Source organism: Lissotriton vulgaris, chromosome 1_1 (genome assembly GCF_964263255.1).
Source record: "Lissotriton vulgaris chromosome 1_1, aLisVul1.2, whole genome shotgun sequence".
Lineage (NCBI taxonomy): Eukaryota > Metazoa > Chordata > Amphibia > Caudata > Salamandridae > Lissotriton > Lissotriton vulgaris.
Window position 1 is genome coordinate 1,814,742,924 of NC_141685.1, and position 25,890 is coordinate 1,814,768,813.

Consider the following 25,890-nt stretch of genomic DNA (forward strand, 5'->3'; position numbering starts at 1 on the left):
AGACTATTGGACAGGGAGAGACATGCACGAGATCAAACCACATAAAGGCTCCAGGATAGAGAGAGAGACGCAGTGAGTGGCTCAAACCACAGAGAAAGACGCAGAAAAGACACAAGCAATGAGAGAACATCAAGTAAACTGAGAGGTACGAGACGAGCACACACAGACAGATACCATGACCGGGGGAAACTCAGGAGGGGTCCAAGCCACTGAGACGTTGAGGCAAAGACAGCAGCGTACGAGATACACGACATAGAGCTGACCAACCCACTGAAGTGCCAGAGACACCAAGAGGGAAGACACAAGCACACACCGCCCCTGCAAGCACTGACTCGTAACGATGACGCCGACCCCGCGCCCCCTGGCCCCCAGTACTCACAATGGTGACGCTGGCCTTCAACTATAAACTGTTCCCTCTCACTGGGCCGGCAGGCAGGCAGTCTGTCACTGTCTCCGTGGCGGCTGCCAGGCTTTCACTCCTGTGCCTTTAGGGAGGGCTAGAGGGGAGACCTTGGCACCAGCGCTACAGGGCTCTACGTCCATTCTCTCACCGAGGCCAGGCAGGTAAACAGAAGCATTAGGTGCGGTAAATGAATGAATGAATGAAAATTGCACTTATATAGCGCTATCTACCCGGAGGCCTCGTAGCGCTGACATCATTGTTTACATTGTCTGTGGCTCCGGATTCACCGAGTGAATTATCTGCGGATTGTTACCCAGCGGGGAGCACTTGGCGCTGGGTTGAAAGAATGGGCTTTGGAATTCCAAGAATAGCGAAAGCGGAGGCACCCAGAGGGAGCCTCCAGGGAGCCTGAGACGGAGAGCCGTATGCAAGGGAGGGCATGGGGATGAGCGCGTCCTGGTCGGGTGACTCCAGAGACACGGAGTGCAGCTGAGGGACATGTGATCTGGATGGGAGAGTCGGGGTACGGTGCCAGCCAATGCAGCAGTGCCACTAGGAACCAAGCTGGCATTGGCACGGCTCCATGAGGGTTCAATGAGCGCATGTGCCAAGATTCGAGACCGCCCTTTTCAGACTGGGGGGGGCGTGTTTTTTCATGATGACGTCACAGCGAGAAAGAAACGAAAAAACATGCCACCCAATCCGAAAAAGACGGGGCTTATACGGAGTGACGCCCCTCTCCTCCAATGGCTGGCGAGCATTTACGAGGCCAGCCCATGGAGAAGAGGGGCGGGTTCAAGCTCCCTAACTAAAAATCATTCAATCTTCAGACCGAACTGCGCAAGCGCAGCCTACGGTCCTCGACCTAAAAAGTGAGTTAGCTGAATGACAACACAGCTTTGTGGGGAATTACTTGCTTACAGATGTACACGGGCGAAACCCTAATTTCATAGTTAAGGCCTCTTAAAGGAACATGCATTATCAGAGGCAGGATCCCTAGCATTGACTTCCAACCTTCTGGCTTTGTTAATGTTTGTTTTGTCATGGATTTCCGAAAACTATCATTTTGAGGTGCGGGCGGGCCTTTGCCAATGTAAAAAAAAAAATTAAAAAAAATTGGCTAAAAGCAAAAATCTTTTTTTCGAAGCACACTTTGACACAGTATTTCCCGGTACTTAAGGGAATAACTTTATGTGGATGTACTCTATATAAAAGAGCAACATGCCATCACTCAAAATGAAGTTAGCCAATGGCTGAAGTGGGCTGACCCACTGCTCCATCCTGTATGCTGTAGTGAGTGGAAGAAAAATGTGACTGACAATAGACCATTGGATGACAAGGGGTGTTGAAAGTATATTATATATGCAAGTAAAATCAAAAGGTGTTAACGCCAGCCCACAAGTGTTTTTGAAATAGTTATATATGTTTTAAGAAGTCCTGTGGGATCTATTTGACAATATTAATACTCAATGGGTGATGCCAAGTTCCAATGACCTGGAAAATAGTGAACGTTATCCACCGTAAATTATGTAAAATTAAATCCAAAACCTCTACTACTAAAAAAAAAGTGTTACTTTTCATTCAAATCAAGTCATCTGAAAAAACAATTGTAAGTTTAGTTCAGCTGCTTTTTAAAAAGGCACAATAACATACTGAGGTGTTTTTGCTCAGGACTGTTCCACAAAATCACAGACCTAGAAGAATGTTGACATGTTTTTACAGGACTTCTATCATTTCGTTATAGAAACACAAAATGAATGCATACATTGATTTTCTTTTCCATGTATAAATTATTTTTAAACTCCCGGTAAAGCGCCGACAAACAATTTAAAAGAACTTACAGAAATGGTTTCCTGGTCCTGGATAATGATGCCCTTTGTAAGCTGCCATCAATCCCGGGTTTATACCAATCTGCAACCAAAACAACTAATTTAGCTAAATTAATTTTATTAGAACAGGAGCAAGACAAGAACGGTAAGGGACAGAAAGCATACAAACATGCGTGTTCAAATTACAGCTATATGGCATTATAAAACACTTGCATTTCTTCAAATAAAATCTATATTCTAGTTTCACGGTGTGTCACACGACAACAATCTGCGGCAGGAGTGAAGCATTTTAAACTGATTCTAAATAGGGCCCAACATAATTATGAGATTGGTGCTAGACACGTTCAAAGTACAAGCAAATTACAGTAAAATTCACACACACAACAAGGTCTGAAAAAGACAGAGGTGCACAGTGTCTATAGGGTTATGCTGAATTTAAATAAAAACTAGGTTATCACCCGCCCAAGTCAGAATAAATGCTCCGGTGTCAAAAGTGCATTAGGGGTTGTGCACTTCTCTCTTTACCTTTGATAGGACGTGACGAATAGGTTTAAAATAATTACTATGAACACATGGAGGGATCCTCCTGGATATGGTTAGAAACACACTATGAGGGGAATATACCTTTTTTGTTTTTAAAAGGACTCTCACCTCTCTTACTTACTTGTGTAACAATATATCTGTAAGAGACATTAGTTAGATTCCTTACCTAAGAATATCCCCTGGCATCACACTGGATCCGGAAAGTTTTCGTCAGCAGTACCCCTGCGCGTCGGAATGTGGCTTCGTGCGGCTCCACGTCCGTCGCTGGCTTCGTAGGCGCCGATATGTCGCCACAGAGACTACTTAGGTGCCACCCATGCGCGCAGACGTCAGTTCTGTACACGACTTTATGCGCCAGGAACGCAGAGCCATGCAAGAAACTGACCACTGGTGCCATGAAACTAGGGCCCTGAAAGGGATGACCTTAACCCTAGAAATCAGTACGCAGAACAGGGAGGATGGGTGGGGCGGTAAGGAATCTATCACTAACTAATGTCTCATATATGGTTACACAAGTAGTAACGTGTGCTTCTGAAAGAGACATGTTAGTGATAGATTCCTTACCTTAGAATAAATACCCCAGCAATACAAACCCCGGTGGTTGCAAGGGAACACAGCATCCCAAAGCAGTAGTGGCTGCCGTTGCCCGGGTAAAATCGGCATGCAGCCCAACAGGAGGCTTCTTCTTAGCCAACGAGTAACATGCTTTGATGCACAGAACAACCCACCGAGAGTTGGTCCATTTGTGCACAGCCCAACCTTTATTGGCGCCCACATAGCCAAGAAAAAGTTAGTCATCCACCCAGAACTGTTGTGTGCGCTTCAGATAGAACGAGAGCGCACATTTTGGGTCCAGGCGGTGGAGCATTTCTTCCTCTTTTGAAGGATGCGGAAAGAAGGTGGGCAAAGGGATGGTCTGCCCGATGTGGAAGGGTGTGACAACCTTTGGCAAAAAAAGAAGGATGAGTCATTAAAAACACTTTGTCTGGATGAACAGAGGGAAAAGGAGGTATTATGAAAGGCACGGGAGGAGACGTGTGTGTAATGCCTTTCAGGAAGCGATTAACAACCGGGGACTTAAAAAGAGAAGGCTGATCTGGAAGCCGTAGAAAGGCGGAAATGGCAGAGAGATGACCCTTGATAATGCCCAGAGCAGAGCCCTGCTGGGCCAAAGAGAGAAGGAACAGAAAGACCTTGGAAAGGGGGGAAAAAAAGGGGATCCACAGCCTTCGCTGTGCACCATGCAACAAATTTTTCCACCTGCAGGCGTATGGCGTCTTAGTGGAAGGACGCCGGGCTGCTAAAATAATATCACATACTTCGGAAGGAAGGTCGAAAGCTGTCAACTGTCGCCGCTCAACCTCCACGCGTGGAGGCTGGACAGGTTCGGGTGTAGGACCGTCCGCTGCTGCTGCGACAGAAGATTCTCCTGAAGAGGCAGTCGGATCGGGGGATCGATCGCCATGCTGAGTAGCTCGGGATACCAGTATCTTCGTGCCCAATCCGGTGCCACAAGGATGACTTGGGCCCGGCCGCAAGGCGAATCTTCTTCAGCACTCTGGGCAGAAGGGGTATAAGCGGAAAGGCGTACAACAGACCGCAGCTCCAATCGTGAGGTAATGCGTCACGGAGCGAGTGCCGCCTTGGAAATTCCAACGCGCAGAACTGATGACATTGCGCGTTCTCTTTGATGGCGAATAGATCGAACCAAGGCTCTTCCCACTGCAGAAAGAGACCTTGCGCCACGTCAGAGTTCAGATGCCATTCGGGATCCATCATGCACCAGCGGCTGAGTTCGTCCGCCCTGGCATTCAGAGAACCTGCCAGGTGTTGAACCACCGAGGTAATGACTTGATGTTCCAGCCATGTCCAGAGGCAGAGAGCCTCCTGACATAGGGTCCACGACCCCACTCTGCCCTGTTTGTTGCAGTACCACATGGCGGTGGTGTTGTCCGTAAACACCTCACCTACACTTCCCGGGACAGAGGGAAGGAATGCTTTCAGTGCAAGACGGATCACCTGATGCTCCAATAGGTTGATATGGAGCTGGGACTCCGCCGGAGACCAGAGGCCTCTGATCTCCGCCTCTCCCATGTGGCCGCCCCATCCCAGGAGGGACGCATCCATCACCACTGTGTGCTCCGATTGGGGAAGGGAGAGGGATCTGCCATTGACCCAATCGTGATTCGTGAGCCACCACTGCAATTGTCGTGCAGTGCCCTCCGAGATATGGACGTGATCGGACAGGTTGCTGTGCCCACTGGAACTTCAGGTCCCACTGCAGAGTCCGCATATGCCATCAGGCATGTTGCACTAGCAGGATGCAAGAGGCCATTAGGCCCAGGAGCCGGAGGGTCATCCTGACTGAAACCCAGGATAGAGGCAGAAAGATCGGAATCTTAGCCTGAATATCCCAGACTCGCTGCTCGGGATGATAAACCCGAATCTGCATCGAATCCAGAACCACTCCCATGAAGGGGAGCTTCTGAGAGGGACTCGGGTGCGACTTCGGCACATTGATGGAGAACCCCAGCAAATGCAGGAGGTAGGCCGTAGTCTGGTGGTGGGAGAAGATTGTCTGGGGTGAGCCCGCCTTCAACAACCAGTTGTTGCAATAGGGGAAGACTGGAACCCCTGATCTGCGCATATGAGCTGCGACCACTGCCATCCCTTTCGTGAACACCCCAGGGGCACTGGTAAGGCCGAAGGAGAGCACGGCAAACTGAAAGTGCTCTAGGCCTACCGTGAACCGCAGGTAACGCCGGTGGGCCGGCAGGAGGGGGATATGAAAGTATGCAACTTGCAAGTCCAACGCTACCATCCAGTCTCCAGAGTCGAGGGCAGACACGACCTGAGCCAGAGTCAACATCTTGAACTTCTGCTTCCGGAGGAAGCGGTTGACGTTCCTGAGGTCCAAGATGGGACGCAGGCCCCCTTTCTCCTTCTTGGGGACCAGAAAGTTGTGGGAACAACAACCACATCCTACTTCCGGCCCAGGAATGCGCTTGATGGCCCCCTTGGCCAAGAGGGCCGTGACTTCCTGCTGGAGATGCGCAAAATGGTCCCTCGATATGCGGTGGAACTGAGGTGGCATGGCAGGAGGGGAAGACTCGAAGGGGAGGGAGTAGCCCCTTCTGACGATTTACAGCACCCACCTGTTCGAGGTAACGGAACGCCAGTGGGGAAGGTGATGGCGAATCCTGCCGCCCACTGGTGTGGGGTGTGCCCCAAAGCTCGAACTAGGAAGGCTTTGAGGCGGATGCTGCGGGAGCAGAGGTGGACTGACCCGCACGCTGGCCCTCTGTCCTGCCGCGGCGGGAACCATGTCCACGGCAGCGCTGAGGTTGGTTCTGCGCAGCCTTCTGGCTGAATGAACGTGTCGGGCTCCCCTTCCATGGCCACGAAAGGACCTAAGGACTTGGCCGTAGCCCGGGAGTCCTTAAAATGCTCCAGCGCACTATCTGCCGTATCGCCAAACAGGCGAGAACCATCAAAGGGCATGTCCATAAGAGAACTTTGTACATCCCCTGAAAAACCAGTGGACCGCAACCAGGCGTGGTGATGGAGGGCCACTGTTGTGGAAATCGCCCTAACCAGTGAGTCGCGGTGTCCAGTCCAACACCTGATGGCAAACTTTGTTGCATCTTTCCCCTCAGCAACAGCTTGGGAAAGCACTGTACGAACCTCCTCCGGACACGGAGGCAGCAGCGTGGGAATAGCGGCCCAAGAGGCATGCAGTGTTCACTGACCACAGCCCTAAGCTGGCAGATGAAAACAGTTTCTTGTCGAACTGTTCCAGCTGTATGGATTCCTTATCCGGCGGAGCGGTAGGGAATGCGATTTGGGAAGTGGAGGCCTGGATGGCCAGGCTCTCCGGGGTTGGGTGGGTGGCCAGAAAAGCAGGGTTACCCGGGGCCAAGTGTTGGCACCTGGCCACATTCTTATCCACGGGACCCCGTGGCTGGTCTAGACCAGGTACCCATCAAGACGGTCCTCAGAGCATGCCGCCAGCTGAAGAACTTCAGTGAGGAGATTAGTCTTGAGGGTCACTGTAGGCAGGTCAAGTTCAAGGGCCTCAGCTGCTCTACGGAGCACCACAGTGTATGTAGCGCCCTCCTCCATAGCCACAGTAGGAGGAGAAAGAAACCCAGGGTCAGAGGATAAGTCGAGGCTACCGGCATCCTCTAGCTCTTCTGTCCATTCCAGTTCCGACCCGCACTGCGAGAGGGTCCTCAGACCCCTCCCAGTCGTCCCCTTCTTCCACTGCCCGTGGGACAGGCTGCGGAGATGGGGGAGGGACAGGAGAATACAAATTTTCGAACAGCACAGGTCTGATCTCCGCCTCTCCCGCTGCTCCGTGTCCCAATTAGGGGCAAAATTGTCTGGAAAACTGGGCAAAGGCTGTGGCAGGACGAACGGACCCCACTGGGGCACCGGGATCGGAGCCGCGGGCAGAGCCGGGGCCGCCGCCGGCAGCGGAGCTAGCGGCAAGGGAGGGCCCTCAACTGGGACCGCGGGGCCCGAAGGCAAGCCGGTGGGAGCCCGAGGCCTGAAGAGGCAGTCCATGGCTGAAAGAAAGTCTTGCACCTGGGCAGGAGTCGCTGACGGACCCGGATAAGGTGGGTAGGCCGCGGTAATCACAGGCTCCAAAGGAGCAGCAGGGGTGGAACCCCCGGCCCTCTCGTCCGCCTCCGGGGACCGAAGGGGGGACATCGGAGGGCGGAAACACTTCTTCGACTTCTTCTTCTTCTACCCGATTCAGAGTCAAGTGTGAAGACTTCGACACAGAGGAGCGATGATGATGGCTCCGCGATCGGGCCCTCGATCGACCCCTAGACCTCGAACGGCGCTGAGACGACTGCCAGGCCTCTAGCAGGTCAGGGGGCAGCTTCCGCAAGGCCTTTGGAGCCATGGCCAGACATTCGGAACATGACCGGGAGTCATGTCACGCTCCAGACAGTAGAGACAGACGCCATGGGGGTTGTCCACCAACATCGTACAGCATCAGCCCGTTGGATTTAAACCCAGGCATCCCTACATGGCACCAGGAGTCAAAAAAGGGAGACAAAAGTCTCAAAAGTATAGTCAACAAGTACTGGCATAGCCAGTAGGTCTCGATTTTGGGACCTTATAAGTATTTAGTTTTGCAGCACAATATCCTTGGTGCAACAACATCAACTGTTGCATGGCTAAACCTTGTACCTTATAAGTGTTTAGCCATGCAACAGTTGATGTTGTTGCACCAACAATATTGTGCTGTAGTTATCCAGCACAATATCCTTGGTGCAACAACATCAAGTGTGGCATGGCTAAACCCTTAAGAGGTCCCAAAGGCGAGACCTATTGGCTATGTCAATGCTTGTTTTAACAGTTTCCCCTACTTTTTGTTAAGAAACAACTTTTCCTGAACAGTTGATGCTGCCCATGAGGCGTCACTCACTGAAAGGGCAAAAGGGCATCTCCTGTACTGTGAAAACAAGCAGGAAGCAGTCACAGAAGAACATGCCTTCTCACCAGGGGTCCTAGAACCGGAAAGGCATGCAAATGCATGCAATTGGTTAAGCAGTACAACTAAAGGCTGCCTGGGAGACACTATATTAATTGTTGGACTCATCTGAAACTTTATGGTGACAAAGATTATTTTTGAGGGAGAATGTAAGGGTGTTACCATATAAGTTCGGGGTTGTGTCCTTCGGAAGGAAAACTTACATAAAAGGTTCATACAAGGTGCAGTCTGACTGTCTATTCCCCTCTGCAGCAAGCAGTATCCTATTATGTGGCTGTTTGGTAATGACAAAGACAGCTGCTACGATCCTATAACCGATTAAGCCTTCAGATGGCAATAGAGTGCATTTGCCAAAGATTAACTTAATTTGTTTTCCATTGAAGGGGTGTTTGTTTTATATGTATTTACCTGAAGTTGAAAGGCCAACACAATAGTAGTCTAATATATTGTTTTTTCCACATTTCAATCCCCGCCCCCGCTGCACTCAGGACAACAGTCCCCATACTTGGTACGCACGATAACTACTGGCTACGCCTGTGCACCTAACTGTCTGTCAGAATGAAGCTGGCTGAGGCGGGAACCAGAAGCCTCTGCCCCAGGGATGGGACGCTACCTACCCCAACCTGCCTGCCAAGGACACTGTCAGCATCCACAGCAGCTTGTAGTAACGTGACATGTGCTGCTTTATAAAACTGTCAATCGTGATTTGTTGTGGTATATTCTTCAAATACTTCACTTTCGACAGTGCGCACAATGTGTACATTTGTACATGTATTAATTTGTGTAAGAAAATATGTTCAAGGTCTCCTTGCATCCTCTCTGGCGCAGCGCTGCCAGTGCCTTCTGAGGGATACCTCTGGGGGGCTCTGAAAGATCATAAAAACCGAGCACCAGTTGCATATACCTGCGGTTAGTCCAATAAAAGACATCAAACCCTGCAGTGTTTGGTTGCTTTGGTTGAGCTGGCACAGTTTTTACTGTTCTTGGCACGGTAGTCCAATCCCAATCCTTACTCAGGGCCAGGCCTAATGTCATGTTAAGGATTTTGCCCCATGTTATTTAATTATTTCCTGTAAGATGCATAGCTCCAGCCAACTTCAAAGAGCGCGTGCTCACTACTGTGTCCTTTCGCTTTACTGAGAAGGCCATACGAGCACGGGCATCTAAAAAGGCAACTGTGAGACATCACACAGGCACTAGGGCAGGATTTCACAGCCACTGGGTCAGAGACATGAGGACTGGGACATCCAGACATGCAAAACAAACAAGTGCGGCATAGAAAATGGTGCGAGCGCAATACTGGCTCACTGAGAACAGCAAAGCGGCTGCGAAAGTGATCACGATCAAGTGCGGCGAGCGATGCGCTTAATGAGCATGACTAGAAAAGCCATATGGCGCCTCTGCTCTTAAACGCGCGCCCGTGCACAAAGCTGTAGGCGGGCCATGGTAGCATTTTTTGAAGCCCTTACCAATAGTCTCGCCAGACCATCGCATGCACTGGTTCAGGAGACCTAAAAAGTGACTAAGGTTTGTACTCTAACCGGCTCTGCGCTTGCTGCCGCGGAAAAAGAAAGAACTGATGTCAGCGTGCATGGGTGGCGCCTAAGTATTCTCTGTGACATCATCTCGGCACCTACGATGCCAGCGACAGATGGGAAGCCGAATCTTCCGACGTGCATGGGTACTGCTGACAAAAACTTTCTGGATCCAGTCTGACTCCTGGGATATTCTACGGTAAGAAATCTATCACTAACGTGTCTCTTTCAGATCTATATATACTGTGGGGTTTTCTAACTGTTAAAAATTACTTGGGAGTCCAACTATGTTGCTTTATTTTTATCACTACTGAGGCACCCTGGACAGGTTAAAAGCCACTAAAGTGGGAAAGAGTGGGGAATATCAATTATCTCTTTGTCAAGTTGCCAGCATGTTTCAGCTGTTATCCTAGCCATAAACGGTCATCCAGCTTTCATCAGGACCTGCTTGGCACTACTTTTATTCTTAGCTTCTATATTTAACACAACACCTCTTGTGTTGACTAATCCTCTTGTAGAATGCTGGGTCATTCTTTCCACAATACCATTTGTTTTACCAAATTCTAGGTACTTTTGTGGTGGCTGGGAATTTCACAGCATTTTAGTTAAGCATGGGGCTCCTAATAAGCTCAATCGGGGATTACGGCAGGCAGCCCTCACGCCCCATTCTTCATAAGGAGTGTCCGTCCATGCACCTACTCAGGTCCTTTGGCTCCTGAATTTCTTATGGAAAAGCCATTAACTTATCTAAAAGTACTGGGTTCACCACCACCACCACAGGAATGGTCAACAATTCCCAAGAAAGACCACAAGTCATTTTCAAAGTTGCGGGAGTCTACTGTTGTCTGCAGTTGGGCCCAGTTTTAAAAGTACATGGAAAAAGCTCAATGTTGGAATCACTAGAGTCAGTCCTTTGATTCCAATTGTCACCTCCAATAATAGTGCCACATGTGAAAAATCCCAAAACAACGTTTTCTTTACTTTTTTTCTTCAATATGTGGGGGGGAAAAAAACAAAAAAAACTTTCTTTTCCGCTTTCCACCAAGGATATCTCTACAGGATGATTCTAAGTACATTTAGATCAGGTTTCTGATGACTTTTTGTGTTCCATCAACATCTCCAGTATCCAAGTCAAACAGTCCAACACGGTCTTTGATGCCAGATTCCTTTCTCTCAGGAAAAGAACAGGAACCTTCAAAACATCAGCCCAGGCCTGCATCCTCATTGTCTGTTGCTCTAGATGCCAACAATCCTCAGCTCTTCATCTTCACTCTCCACACACAAAAGGCTTCTGCAGCTCTACAAGCCTTCTCTACTAGTTCACTAAAGAAACTAATATAGCAAAACAACCTCCTACTTCATTACCAATTCCACTGCGGTTATGACACCACCTGTCGTGCAGTGTAGTGTAGCAATGTCCATTAATCGCCAAGGACTCCTGCAAGTGCTTTGTCCAGGTCATCAACTTTACCTGCATCCTTCCTACTCCACTGAAGATCCCACAGTCTATCCACCTTCAGCAGTGATCTTAATGCAAACCGTGGCCAATTAAGGTGTTTCGAATGCCCATCACACCATGAAGATGTTGTTTTCATGGTCCCACAAAGCTTGCTTACTGAGTCTCTGAAACCAAAAATCAGCAAACTGCACACAACAGGTTATAATATTGGCCTGACACGCTGTGGCTCAGAGTGAAGTGGTAGGATAGAACCAATTTTCCTAAACTCTAACTTGTGAATAAAAACTCAATTGCCTTCAACGCAAACCCTTTCTAAAATGAATCACAACTTCATGCTTGTTCTATCATCTACTATTCTTCATATAACATCTTTACAGCTTCCTTTTAGGTGGCCAGACCTAGCCCTAAACTAACAATCCTCACCGAAACCTTCATTCAATCTGCTATACTACAATATTTAGGTTGATGACCCAAAACCTATTTAGACATAGTATGGTGGGTTCAGCCAATTGACAGCCTTCACCATGTACAAGGATGCCCAGTACCTGAACAAACTTCTCCCAGCTACTGAACCTCAATATCTCAGAGGACCAGCCTCTTTGCTGGGCCACCCATGCCCATTTCATCATCAAAGGTCATTTCAGTTTTTAAGAAGTATATTCATATAGGTCATAAACAAGCAACATCAATAAACTAAGGTTAGCCCTTGTTCAAGGCCTTCGAGAGATCGCCCTGCCTTTTTTTCCAACCGGCCAACATCCCAGGTTGGATACATATAGTAAAACAGACTTTGGACAAAAAATAGCTATTAATAAACTGCTCTATGGTGACATTCAGCTCCTCGTGTGAGGGATATTAAAAGGTCACCAAGGACATTTTGTCTGCCATACTTTCATGGGCTCTGTAGGTTTGACACATTAAGGAAAAGCTGAAAATGAAGGAATGGGTGTAGACTCCCTCCCTGTGTATGGTACCCATGACCTTTATCATGCACACCATGTGCACTGCTCTGGTTACTCAAAGAAGCAAAGAAACAGACAAAGAAGCAATCAGAGGAGTTACGGTCTTCTGTATGTCCTCCCAATATACAACAAGATAAACCATTCTGATGATTTCCCAGGAGCTTGACTGACTCCCCATACTGCCCATAGGTTGCTGGCAAGGAGGAGCTGTGGCACTATTAAAGCGCATTTCAATCTCCCATTGCGTGGGACGCCAATCTGCTTATTTTTCCAGGACCTCAGACTATTAGCCTCATGCTGCCCTTGGACGGCTTTAAAGGAGGGGCCCGGTCAAGGCGATATAAAGCACATTCAAACCTCCCACTGAGCAGGATGTCAATCTGCTGATTTATAAGGGGCTCGAAGGACTACTAGCCCCATACTTCGTTTGAGCTGTTTGGAAGGAGGGGCATTGGCGCAATAAAGTGCATTTGTATCTCCCGCTGCACGGGGCGTGCCAGGGAGAAGACGAGCCCGTCTGAGCCAATCATAGGCCAAAAGTTTCAGAACATGGGAAAAAGAAAATCGTCTGTTACGCAGGGAGGGAAGAATCATTGTGCCTCTTCATCTACTGTCAACTTCCTGACTAGTGCTATGGGGGTGACTGATAATGAGATTATTAATGCTGAAGGAAGATTGGCGCTGACTCAACAGGAAGTCACAGAGGCACTGACTAATAACACTTTGCCCAAAGGGCCTAGTCTAACTCCTGTTTGAATTGACTAATTTGGGTGTTGCCAAGTCTTATCCTTGGATTTCTAATGATCGATTACACATTGAACTAGTGTCTCCCTCTAGATCATTAGGATTGCACTCTACCCTATTTCACTACATGCCACTGTACTGTATCCCACACCAATCTACTGTATGCCTATCTGGGCTATTGCACTCTGCACGACTTGAAGGCACTGTACTGTGCTCCACTTCACTCTACCCCACTATACGACCCTACTCTACGCCACTCCAAAAAAAAAAAGCATGATGGATTTACTATATAATATCTTACAATAAAGATGTACAAAATAAAAAGCTAGACAAATTCAATCAAAAAAAAAAGGCTAAAGCTTTCTTATTGTTAGTAAAACGTTTTTATTCTTTCTATATAAATCCGTACACAGTGTTGTCAACTCAGTAACCACACTACAATAACTATATGTGATATTCTACCTTTCTCTATTTTCTATGGTTGAAATGAGTTTCTATCCTATCTCTATGGTTGAGTGACATGTATATTCTAGAACTGAAGTATAAGAGAATGGTGAAGTGATCAGATGCGAGTTAGCCGTTATCCTGGTTGGATGAGATTCGACCTTTATTTCAAATATCACACTAGAACTCACCATTCTACCACACAGAGGTCTCACAAATGATTTTATTAGACATGTCACAAGTCTTGTTAAAAATGCTTTCACCTGACTGTAGTATTAGTAATTAATATGAAAGGGAGTTGACAACACTGTGTACAGAGATGTGCAAGTTATAGTAATTTGAAGTGGGTGCATAAATTATACATGTAAGGCATAAGTATAAAGTTACATTTCTATTGCTAGTGTACTGTGAGTTTGGTTTCTAAGGGGGTTGTGGCCAAGATGGCAGCGAGGCAGATGTGTAAACAAGGAGCTCCGGCCGTGGCCCTGCACCATCCTACCTGGATCACATTGTTGTTCCCCGGGTTCCAGGCTCGTGTCTAACCAGTGCATGCCCTGAGCCTTTTGGGCATGGAGCTAGTTTGACGGACGGGCCCTACCTCGATCGGCTACTCTAGGCTGAGCCGCGGGTCTCTGTGGAGCACGACCACGCTCTCACCCGAGAGTGGCGGCTAACACAGGGGCTTCATGATTCACGGCGCCCCATCCTAGAGCTAGAGCAGGGGGACCCCCGTTTTTGCCCAGAGGTAGGTAGAGGATGACTGATCGGCGGCCGTGCCTGTTCTGGAGTCATGAAGACTGCTGTCAGGGGCCACCCGTGCTGCAAACATCCTGCGCAACAAGTGCCTGGCAGGCAGGGGCCATTCGCTGGACATAAGACCCCGCAGGTCTGACCAGTCTCTGCCCCACCAGATCAATGGAGGTAGGACCCGAGGCAAAGGCTGGCAGCATAATCGGCAGTGAGCCTCTCACTCCCTGATAGGCTGAAGCCTGCATCACCTGGGTCACAGCCCCTAAAGCCCCAGGAACTACTGTTTGAGTGTGGACCTGACTGGGCTTGGAATACTGGAAGGATTCGAACAATTGATCCTGTTGCTCGGATTCTGAGGGGGCAGTTCTATCGAGCAACACTAGGCACTGTTGCGACTGGGCTGCTGCACAAGGGGACTGGAGGTGATGCCTGAGTAACTGGAGAGCGGTGTCCCCCAACTTGAGGCCTCCGTTTGTCATGCACGATGTTGAGGTCCAAAGGGCATAAGCCACCAACCATTCGGAAAAGGATTTATGGACTACACATGGGCATCATCGCAAGGAGTAACCCACTGACCTGGCATTCAGAACATTTCGATAACATGTCCGCAATTCAGGACACTTAGACCTCTCTGCAGGCCAAGATCGACACGGTGTCCTTGGAGGTCTCCCTGCAGCATGCAGATCACAGAAAGCTATCAGACAAGGCCAATGATGCGGAATCTGCCATAACCACTATGTCACACACCTTCAGTGAGGTACATTCCCAAATGAGTGCAATGACAACCGAAATTGAGCGCCTGCGACTAAGGGTGTCGAAGGGCGGTCTCGACGAAATAATGAATGATTCATGGATTTACCGTAGCGTGCAAAGCAGCCGAACAGAGTTTTTTCTGGAGCGCTAGCTGCTGGATAAAGTGCTGCTGGGGAGGGTGCTGCGACACTTTTCTATTGAGCGGGGGCATTATGTCCAGGGACGTGAGACCAATAATTGCACGCTTACTGAACTACAGGGATTGTGATCTTATATTGCAGCTCTTTAGAATGAAATGGCCCGACTGGTGGATAATATTGACGATTCAGGTGGCACAATAGCCAAGCAGTGGACACTGGCGAGCCATTCATTGTTGCTGGACTTGGTGCATGCGCAGGATGGGTGCCTCTGGGAGACCGGCATTACCGGATCACAATGAGGACACTGCCACGCTCCCATACCAACCGTATGGGACACTTATTTACTTTCTATGTTTATTCAGTTGCAGTTCTAATTCTGTTAAGTTATTGGGGCGAGACACCTAGTAGGTACTCAGCCGAGAGGGGTGTTTGTTGGGGACGTTTTTGTTTTATCTGTGATTGAGTTAGAGGCTGCACAGGGGGACATACCGTGGGAGGCGCAGGAGAGCACTCTAGCTGGACGCATGGAGTGACTCTGGGAATGAATGGGGGCTTGCTGTTGTTGGAAGCATGGGAGACATCGCACATGTCAACTCCAGCATATAGTTTTCTGACCTGGAACATTCGAAGCCTGGCTGCACCTAGGAAAAGGCACGCTGAGTACACATATCTCAGAAGTCATTGTATAAATATTGCCTGCTTGCAGGAAACACACCTAGTTGCCGCTGAGCTACAACGATGCAAAGGAGATCGAGGGGTAGGCTACTTGGTATGGTTTACTCGGCTTATTCCACGGGGGCGTTGATTTGGATCACCCCAGGCTTCCCCTACATTGAGCGGTCCTGCAAGGTGGATCCCAAGGACCGATATGTAGTATTAGAAGGGAGCCTGGATGGGGATCCCTTATCCTTGTTAGTGATTTACGCCCAGACTGGACAACAAGAAGTCTTGCTGGCACAGATCACCACGGCTATCATGCGGAACCCTCAGGTTCCCAGTCTTTGGAGTGCTGATTATAATGGTGTCCTGCACATAGACCTGGACAGGTCCACCCCTCCAGCGGATGGGGCCTCCTGTCGCAGGCTTACGCAATACTTCCGCCAGTGGACGGCGAGTGGGAAGGTGCATGATATATGAAGACTACTGCACCCAGAGGATGGAGTACTCTTTCTATTTACCAATGCATGATGGCCGCACTCGACTGGATTTATGCCTCGGCTGTGAGGAGATGTGTGCCTGTACTCTCTGGGCAAAATACCTACCCTTTACCATGTGCGATCATTGACCGTTGCACCTCTCCAAACCTTGGGTTAGACCACGAACTAAAGAAGTGACATGGAGGCTGCAGACCGACGCATTACGGGACCCGCCATATCAAGATGCTATCGCCACACATGTCACGCAATACTTTAGTGATGAGGGCTCCGCCATGACATGGGCTGCAGAATAAGAAGCCTTCAAAGTGGTCATGCACAGGCATTACATTCCTATTAAATGGAGGTGAAGCAGACACTACGCAGAAAGCTCTTAGGGACTGAGAGATCACTGCGCAAGGCTGAAAATCTAGCCCCATCGATCCTGGACAGGGCGCAAGAACTTTGCAACCTTTGATGGACACAAACAGAACGGATAGGCTGCAAGCCCTGGATTATACAGAGTTTCTGGCTCGCCAACAAGGGGAGGGTAATCGGGCCAGCAGAGTGCTGGCATGGAGTACCACATTCCCCTATTGGGGCCGTTGGGAGAGAGGAGGGAATTGTCCTCAATTCGCATATTGGAATTAATGCCACATATGAAGGCTACTACCGCACCCTGTATACGGCAGATGGGGGCTCCTCAGATTCCCAGATCCACGCTTTCCTACATGAAATCCCCCTGCCATGAGTGAATCAGCTCCAACGAGTGGGGCTCGATGAACCCCTACAAGTGGAGGAGGTGCGACAAACCATAGCCAAGATAACCCGAAATAAAACACCAGGCTTAGATTGATTCCCCATTGAATTCATAGCGACCTATTGCACGCACTTTGCCCCAAAGTTGCTAATAATGTATGAGGAGGCAAGGAATGTGGGTTCATTGCCAGACTCTCTCAGGGAGTAGTACTCTCCAAGCCACGCCGCAACCCTCTTGATGTCTGTTCGTATTGTCCCCTCTCATTGCTCAACTTAGATTATAAGATACCGGGGAAGCTTTTGGCGAACCGGCTTATGCCAATAGTCAGTGGCCTTGTACACAATGTCCAGAACGGTTTCATATCAGACCCTAATAACTTCTTAAACATCCACATATCAGATGCCAGAACACCGTCGGGAGGGGACACTGCAAACTGGATTACCCTAGCACTTCGAGATAGTTAAATACTTGGGAGTGTTTATCTACCATTCCGAAGCAGATTTCATTGCCGGTAACCTGCACTTGGCCCTTGCTTCCTTCTGTCTCTCCTGGGCCGTGTGGCGATCGACAAAATGTTAATATTACCGCAATTATTATACTTATTTGTTGCCTTACCGATGTTCCTCCCCAAGCATTTTTTTCCGAGCCTCATGGGTTCCGATCAGATCTCATTTGGGGGATTGGCAGGAGGAGAACCGCACTGGCCGTCACACTGCATGCCCTACAGGAGGTCGGGGTGGGGCTATTGGGATCACCCAACTACGAACTATTAGCAGCAGCAGGGCTTTAAATGGGGAAAAAATAGTGCAGGTACTCATTTAAATGGGGCGAGTGGGCGGGGCTAGGGGCGGGACTAAGACCAAGACATACTGTTGCTTATTGACTTCAGTACTAGTTGCAGCACATACCAAAACACAGGAGAAATGCGTTTCTATCAACAAAGTAGGTTAACTCCTAACTAAATCCAAATGCGGTGATGTTTTATCCTTGTTTTATAATAATTGAAGTTTCCATACTGTTATTTGGTGTTGCTTGGCACAATACTATATATTCTTAAGTGTGCACACACGCACGCACACCCACACACAAAGAAACAAGCAGACGTGCACACACAAATCATTCTACACATTTCCTTTTATATACCTCCTAAGAGTGTCTCGAATCTCCCCCCCTTTCTCTCACTTTTTTCCTCACACAAAACAACCCACAGGCAAACAGACAAACATAAGCAGACACTCAGCAAAAGAATAAGGAACGATTAAAGCCATTTTAGCCTCATTACCTTCTTTGGATTTCTCAATTGCGCCGTCACCTGGCTGCCTCAATACTTTGTTTGCAACACAGCAGGATGGTGAACACTGGACGGTATGCAAATGAGCCCACGCTGAATAGTTCAGAGGGGGCTCAGCTCACCAGTAACTGCTACATAAGTGCCTTGGTTGTCTGAAAGGTCACCAGCACTAACTTCCGAGGCGCCTACCATTTATGAGTACCGGTACTCTCCTTGGCAGGAGAGAAGTGCCGGTACTCAGAGTGGTAAAAATAAGAAGTGCCGGTACTCAGTACCTGCTCATTTAAAGCACTGTGCAGCAGTGGTGGCCGATGTGGTGTCTGGGGACGTTCCGAATACAGAGTGGAAGTTCAGCGAGCGCCGGGTGGGGAACACATCCTCACAAGGTTTTTGGGAGGGAGGGGTGGGGTGGGGGGGGGGGAGCAGACCACAAACCAGCTTTTGTGTGTAAAAGGCCGCTTTATTGAAACAGGTGCACATTAACAACTATAAAGCCTCAGCCAACGCCTTACAAAACTAAACCTCACTAAATAAAACACTTCCTTAACCCCAACTCCCCGCCCCTAAATTTTCTTTTACCCCATCCCCACCCATACATTACATCATTACACATATACAAACAATACAAATCCCTGCATAAACGCCTAAACCTATAATTCAAACAATCCGTTACACAAACTCCCCTGCCTGCCCCTTGACAACTTTTGATCCCCCAACCTATGCAACCACCCCAACAAATTAACCTGCCCAACTTATCCTGTTGATGACATAACTATGCAAATAAACAATAAAAATTCTGCCAAACCTGGCAAAATACCACTAATCCCCACACTGCACCTGTTTCAAGCGACAGTACAAAACAATCCCCGCACACCTGTTCCAACAATGCCAACCGAAAAGAAGAGAAATTAACCTAGAAAACTAAAAAGAAAAAATTCTCAAAGGGATGGAGGGAGGGACAACATTAATCTACCTAAAGCTCCCAGCCACCAGGTCACCAAACCTAAAATGGTGGTTGGGAGACGGAGCCCAAAGCATTTAGGCTTGGGCTCCTTTTGGGCTACATAAAAACAAGCCCAAAAACAAAATGCCCGCCTTGCTATCTGCTAACCCCCTACCCCCTGCCCCTCCCAAACTGCCCGGGGGGGACCTCCGTGCGGTCGGCTATCCCCCCAAACCCCTCATGCGGGACACCAAGACACGCTAGTCCGAATTTTGAAATGATTAAATTTGCCAAAAAAAGCTGAGACAGGCATGTCAGTACGGCAAGGGCTTACTCCCCTTATGCCCCCGCCCCCAGCAGCCTCTCTGGTTTCTGCCGTCATTAAGTTCGGATATGGCCAGAGGGAGTTGTGATGCGTATTCGCATATAGAGAGTACCATGCAGATCTCTCAGGCCATGCATGATGAGCATGGGGTGCCACCGGGCTAATTCTTAGCCTACAACATCCTCTTTTTTTTTTTTTTTTTTAATTGTTTTTATTGTTGCATTAATACTTCGGTTACATTCATATAAACAGTACTTCCGTATTCTACAATATATCCTTCCTTTCTGAACAGGATAATCAGCACAATGCAATTTTTATTTTTATCTTCTTTTCTACTTATTATTAAAACTTATAGGAACTCCCTTCCCCTCTCCCCCCACAGCACTCACTGAGCACACAATTCTTATTCTTTCAGCTAACGTCTCACGACTTCATATCAGCATGATTGTTATACCTGTCAACTTTCCTTCTCTAACAGAGCGTATGGTGCGTATTATACTAACAGGCTCCGCATCCCGTCCTGTAAGGGAACCGGGAATGTACTCTTCGTTACCAGCCTACAACACCCTCTAACATGCTATGTTCACGCAATGGGGACGGGGGCATTCTGAGCCCTTCACAGTCCAGCCCCTGCAGGGCATATTGACGCACGCGGACTCAAGAAAATCTAGAAAAGTCTTGTACATGGCCCTCCACCCGCAGAGGTATGAGGCAGAGCTGGCTATCGGGAATAGGTGGGCTGTAGCATTACACGCGGAAATAGACAGCCAATGGGCAGGGGCGAAGTAACAGTTGAAGGGAATCCCCAATTTTGACACCCCCAATTGAATTATTGCACCAGTCCTACCTGACACACATTGCTTTCGCCGCACGTTCCCGGGGCATCCCTGGACTGCCCCCAGGGCATGAGCAGGATTCTGGATTCATGTACATGGTCTGGAACTGTGGGGTGTTACAGCAGGCTTGCTTGGGGGTCATGACAATCATATCTGACATAGTGGGCTGCGCGGTTCCACCTACTCTTTTAGGAACCTGCTAAAGGACCAAGACGGACAAGCTCAGGGGCAGGTTCATTGATTCAGCACTGGTGCTTTACAAACGACAGATCGCGATGTCATGGAAAGTCACTGCGGCAGCTGCTGTGGAGCACTGGCTTGAGGGAGCTTTTGAAATGGGCCAAGGCAGAATTGGATGTCCTTACCCAGGCCAGGCTACACAGCGGGAGGGGCCTGGAAGACAGTGAGTGGGATACATTTGTCTGGCACTGGAAGCCAAGAATGATGAGAGGAACCCCCGAGTGGAAAATCAGAGGGGCATGTCTTAGAACCTGTAAATTGTATTATATATGTAATTTCACCGTAGAGCATGAGCTACACAGAAGAGAGGATCAGGCGTACAAAATGTTCCAGCTCTTGCTCATTGTAGTTTGCCTCTCAATGTGGTCACCCTGCTGCCTTATTTTACGAACATAGTGATGATGCATAAAGGCCCGCAACTCCTACACAATTGTTTATGGGAATTCCCCCAATCTTGTTTTTTTTTCCCTCTTTTGTTTAAAAATCTAAATGGCAATAAAGAAATGGAGAAAAAAAAGGTTTGGTTTGTATAGAGTACACAAACATTAAAAATTCTACGGTTAAAGTTATACCGTACACTTATAATGCACACACCACCTTCAGATTGCTATAACTTTATTTGGCAATACATTGTTGAACAGCGTGGTCCTGCAGTGAGATTATACACCACCAAATTGAAATGAAGGTGTAAAATCTCACGGCAGGACCATGCTGTTTAACAATGTATTGCCACTCTGCCACCAGAGAAACAAGCATTTGAAATGCAATAGTTCTCGCATTTACGAGAGTTTGAGCTTTTGTCATTGTAAATAACTATGCCTTATATTTATGTTTTGATAATTAACACATACATAAAAGGCATTGTCATTTACAATGCCAATATCTCAAACTCTTGTAAATGCCAGACCTATTGCATTTCAAACAAGCGTCCGCCATTGTCCCGGGTTGCTTGGAAAGTGAAAGCGCGCATGGCGTACTGAATGTTGCAGGAAAGCGTTTCGTGCCTGCAGTGCTTACAAATTAAATAAGATGTACCGTGTAAAAACTGAAGTAAAAGGGACAATCCTCATGTGAGGTTAGATATGAAAACAAGGTAGTACTAAGGAGGGACTAACAAGCCTATTAACTAATCAGAAGCCAGCATTTATGAAGGACAATGACACAAGACGATGACAAATATGGTCGGAGAGTGGGTGGAGCTTCAAGTCCATACTTCAATACAGCATGCCTCGCAAAGAGGCGCATGTGCCGCCCAAGCTTGACCTAAAAATGGGTGAGTGAGGGAAAAGGGGGTGTTAGAGTCCCACGGGATAGGTGGACACCGTGTCCGATAGTCTACAATAGTGACCCGTCTCTGCAGCCAAGTATAAATTCCTACATTTAGGAAGTTTCCTGAGCCACTTACAGCGCTCAAGCTATAGTTTACCATCAGTGTAGTTGTCTAAACATAAATCAGATTGGTGAAACAAGGCTACATTGCAAAACAAAATGTAGAGTAGTGCTGTAGAGGTAGTCAGTGTAGGAGAACTGTTGTCTCTGTCTGGGAGAGTAAGCACTTATAGAAACTCTACACATTTGACCCTTGCCTTTTCTCGTTGATAAGCTTTTCTTACAAATGTACCATTTATTTTGGGGTAGGTTGATAACTTTGCAGTGGATAAACGATAAATGGGGCACATTTTGAAGAGTAAGCGGCTGTTTTTAACATTTGTTTTATACATATGTTAATATTATGCAGTTTTTTATTCTGTTTTGGAAATGTGTGTTTCACGTCCACTTTAGATGAGATCTAAAAGTAACAAGGAGAGATTATTGGACCTTGTGCTAAAATGGAAGTTTTAAAACAGGCCTACATTGTACATGTTGGCAGAGTCATCTGTACTGGTGGCACAGTGCAGGTTACATGATTGCGAGGGGGTTCTTTCATAAGGGGAAGAAATGGTCGTGGACTATGCTAATGTGTTGCTCATGTTTGCCTTGTGATGTGCGTCTGTGTCCCAGTGCTGGAAATGGAAATATAGAAGTGATTGTACCCACTATCCCAGAATACCTGATGGCTGTTGAGAAATGCCAGCACTCTCCTATTAAAAATATTGCAGCAGTGCTGAGAAGTGCAAGCACTCTCCCAGGGCTGGCGTTAGCACCAGCAGCGTACGGTGTGACATTGCTTGTTGGCTCCCCCAATGACCTCTTTCTAGATGGATTACCTCATTACGACCCTTTAACAGTGCCCCCAAAGTCTATCACCTGCATTTCTTTTGCTTCATAGCGCCACTCTTACTAGTGTAGGGTGTCAGAACATTTTACATCACACGCACTACACATAGACAATGAATCATACGTGTTTAAATCAGTCTATGGAAAATGTTACATAAGACAGAGGACTACAAGGTGTAGGAGTCACGTCATCCATACTGGTAGGCTGTATAGTTTAAGAGCGCTTGGTCTGGGGTAGCACAAACTCAGAAATTAAAACGTGCCACGGTAATTGGGGTTGTCTTTAATAATAAGAATCGATTTCTACCCAAATTAATCCTTTTTATGACATTAGGATAATGAAGGACTGGGGGAAAAATCATACTGCTCCAACCTACAGCTTGCAGTTTGCATGCAGCTCTTTGACGACCGTTAATAGCTCACTGTGTTATACTAGGATTCTGACCTATAAGCTGCAAGTAATAAAAATATCTCTGTGACAAAGTGGTAACCCACTGAACTAGTTACATTATTTGCACTTCTGTGACATGCATGGTACATATGCTTGCAGCAGGCGTATTTACCCTCTGTGTTATGAGTCAAGAGTTCCACTAGACAAACCCCAAAGCTTCATAATCACCAGAGTTATCTTGACAAAATTGCTGGAGGATAGGAACACTGTAGCAGGGGCTTTGAAATCCATAATATATTAGAAAACACAACGCCTCCCGAAGTCAGCGCCTGGTGCAGTAGCACCAGCCGCAATGCCCTAGAGTTAGCCCTGACTCTCCCTTTCAAAATAAACTGCAGATACTCAGTACCTGACGGCACATGTCTGTTTCAGCACTGCTGTAGAGTGACAAGCGTGTCACCACGCACAGCATGCATGTCATCACGTGCAGCGTGCGTCTACTTCACCAGAGCAAACCTTTGACATAGGACTAAGACAATAGCTATGTCTTGTGCATCTCAAAATGAGCACATAACCATCTAGGGTGGCTAAAGCTACCTGTTATTAAAACCCCAGGTCATATACCCTTTAGATTTTATGTAAATATATGTATTTGGTTTTCCTATAGTGCAGACCTAAGCGAAAGCAAGCTTGAGCACTTTTTTTCTTCTGGTTTTTTGGAAAATACACACACACACACACACACCCGCGGCCACACTTAGAGACACAAGCACTGCTTCGACCTTCCGAGGTCGATAGTGTGAGTACCATTACATTGGGTAGCAGCAACTAACGACTGTTACAAAGATTTGAAACTGCAGAAGTGAGGTATGAAACAACATTAAAAGCACATGTGATTGATATCTGCACAGAGACCTTCTGCCCGGACATGTAGTTAGAGAAAGAACGAATGACCGACAAGAGGGACATAAGGCAGAGGCCGATCTGAAAGCGCAATGCCACGTGGACAGGACCAAAAAGGGTTATGTGTAGCCCTTGAGAGTTGGGGCTTTTTAAAATATTTACAAATGCCTGATAAATGACTTGGTTCATGGAAAGTTCTGGACGAATGTTTACAACTGCTTTCCACAGTTGCGTATCTTCTTGGGCCTCAGGGATATCCTCTTGCTCCAATGACCCCCAACTCACTCAAAGATGGCATCACCCTAACTGTCTAGTGATTGCCCCCTTTCATTTAACAAGCGACACCGACGTCAATAGAATTATCTTCTCCTGTATGAGCTCTATAAATGATTTAGTATTCATTCACTTTGACGTGATGCCCTCTTAAATATGTGACTTCACGCTCATCCACATGTTAAAACGTTTCTAGGTTCATCCTTCTGTACAGAGAGAGAGCGCGGGCGAGCCGTAATAAATCAGGCGCGGAATTCTGTACTGTAGAAAAATATTCAGAGGATAGCACAATTATTTACTAAAGTTCATTCTTTTAAAACCATGTTAAAAAAACAATTGCGATCCGCACAGGCTTGATAATGACAGATTCCAGTAAAACATGACAGCAGATATCTACAACGATGATGCAGTGCTTAAGGACACAATCGAAGACTCGAACAACCCACTTATGTTGGTTTGTTGATGACTTCACTACAATTCAATTCATTCTTTTGAACACCGAGCGAGCGGCCGAGCCGTAATAAATCAGGGAGCGCAGTGGGAGACGCCATGCGCGCGCACATCCCCTGTCCGGCGGCGGGCGCGCACATGGTTTCTCTCCCTTCACTAAGGAAAGCGACGACAATAGTCTTCGCCAAGCGAAGCAGCTGCGCTGGGTTCGCTACGCGAGACCTAAAGAGACGCACTCCTCATTCAGGCTGGTAATTTATTTAATTAGCGAACAAAGTCGGTAATTCCGATTTCCTGACGCGTTTCGGTCACCTGGACCTTGTTCACAAAATGATGCGGAGTCCAACCACTATGTTAGTGACCACAAGTTTATTTTTCAAAAGGTTGTTTTACAAGGACTGTGCAGTTATTGATTCAAGTATGTCCATTTTATTCCACCACTCCTTACATGCAACTCGTTGTTGGCGATTCCACGTTTAGCCAGGCTTGTGGAAATCTCGTTCTTTTTCCTGTCAGCCCTTGCTCACATATTGCATGGTGGTCACTTCTATCGTTATTTTACTTTCATTGCATCATTGACATTTGCTACATGTTATCGCCCTCCAGTGGACTTTTACTTTCAATATTGTTCACCCTTCAGTAGGCTTTGCAATGTGTGAATTTGCAGTCTTTAAGCCTCGCCTAAACGTTCCACTTTTATCTGTCATAATTCTCAAAGTCAAAATGGACCGAATGTGACCGGTCTGTCAGCGGCAGCAGCCCATTCCCTAAACCTAAACGGTAGCACCAAGAGTTCCAAACTCTGGCAGTGTGGCGCTCTTGGTTTCATTTCGGTGGTGCAAAATCTCACGGGAGGACCACAGCGTTCAACAATGTATAAGACGACCCATTCTGAATAAGGCCTTTTTGAGAACCTGCAGACCAGCTCTCTTATTTTTACACCATTTGCATTCAACTGAAGTTTGATTCGCAGTTTGCATCCTTTGTGTCTTAGGCTATAAGAATCAGATCTAAGCCATAATGATAGAATGACATTTTAAAATTGATGACTTTTTTGTGT

General features: G+C 47.5%; 1 protein-coding gene across 1 annotated transcript in view; it reads right to left on the bottom strand.

Annotated features, from left to right (window-relative positions):
* The window catches only part of TDG (thymine DNA glycosylase), a 214,487-nt gene that overhangs the window by 71,307 nt on the left and 117,290 nt on the right, over positions 1-25,890 (bottom strand). Inside the window, exon 4 of the mRNA XM_086919167.1 lies at positions 2,245-2,314. Within this exon, the coding sequence (XP_086775293.1) occupies positions 2,245-2,314 (70 nt within the window). The remainder of the gene's footprint in view (positions 1-2,244; positions 2,315-25,890) is intronic.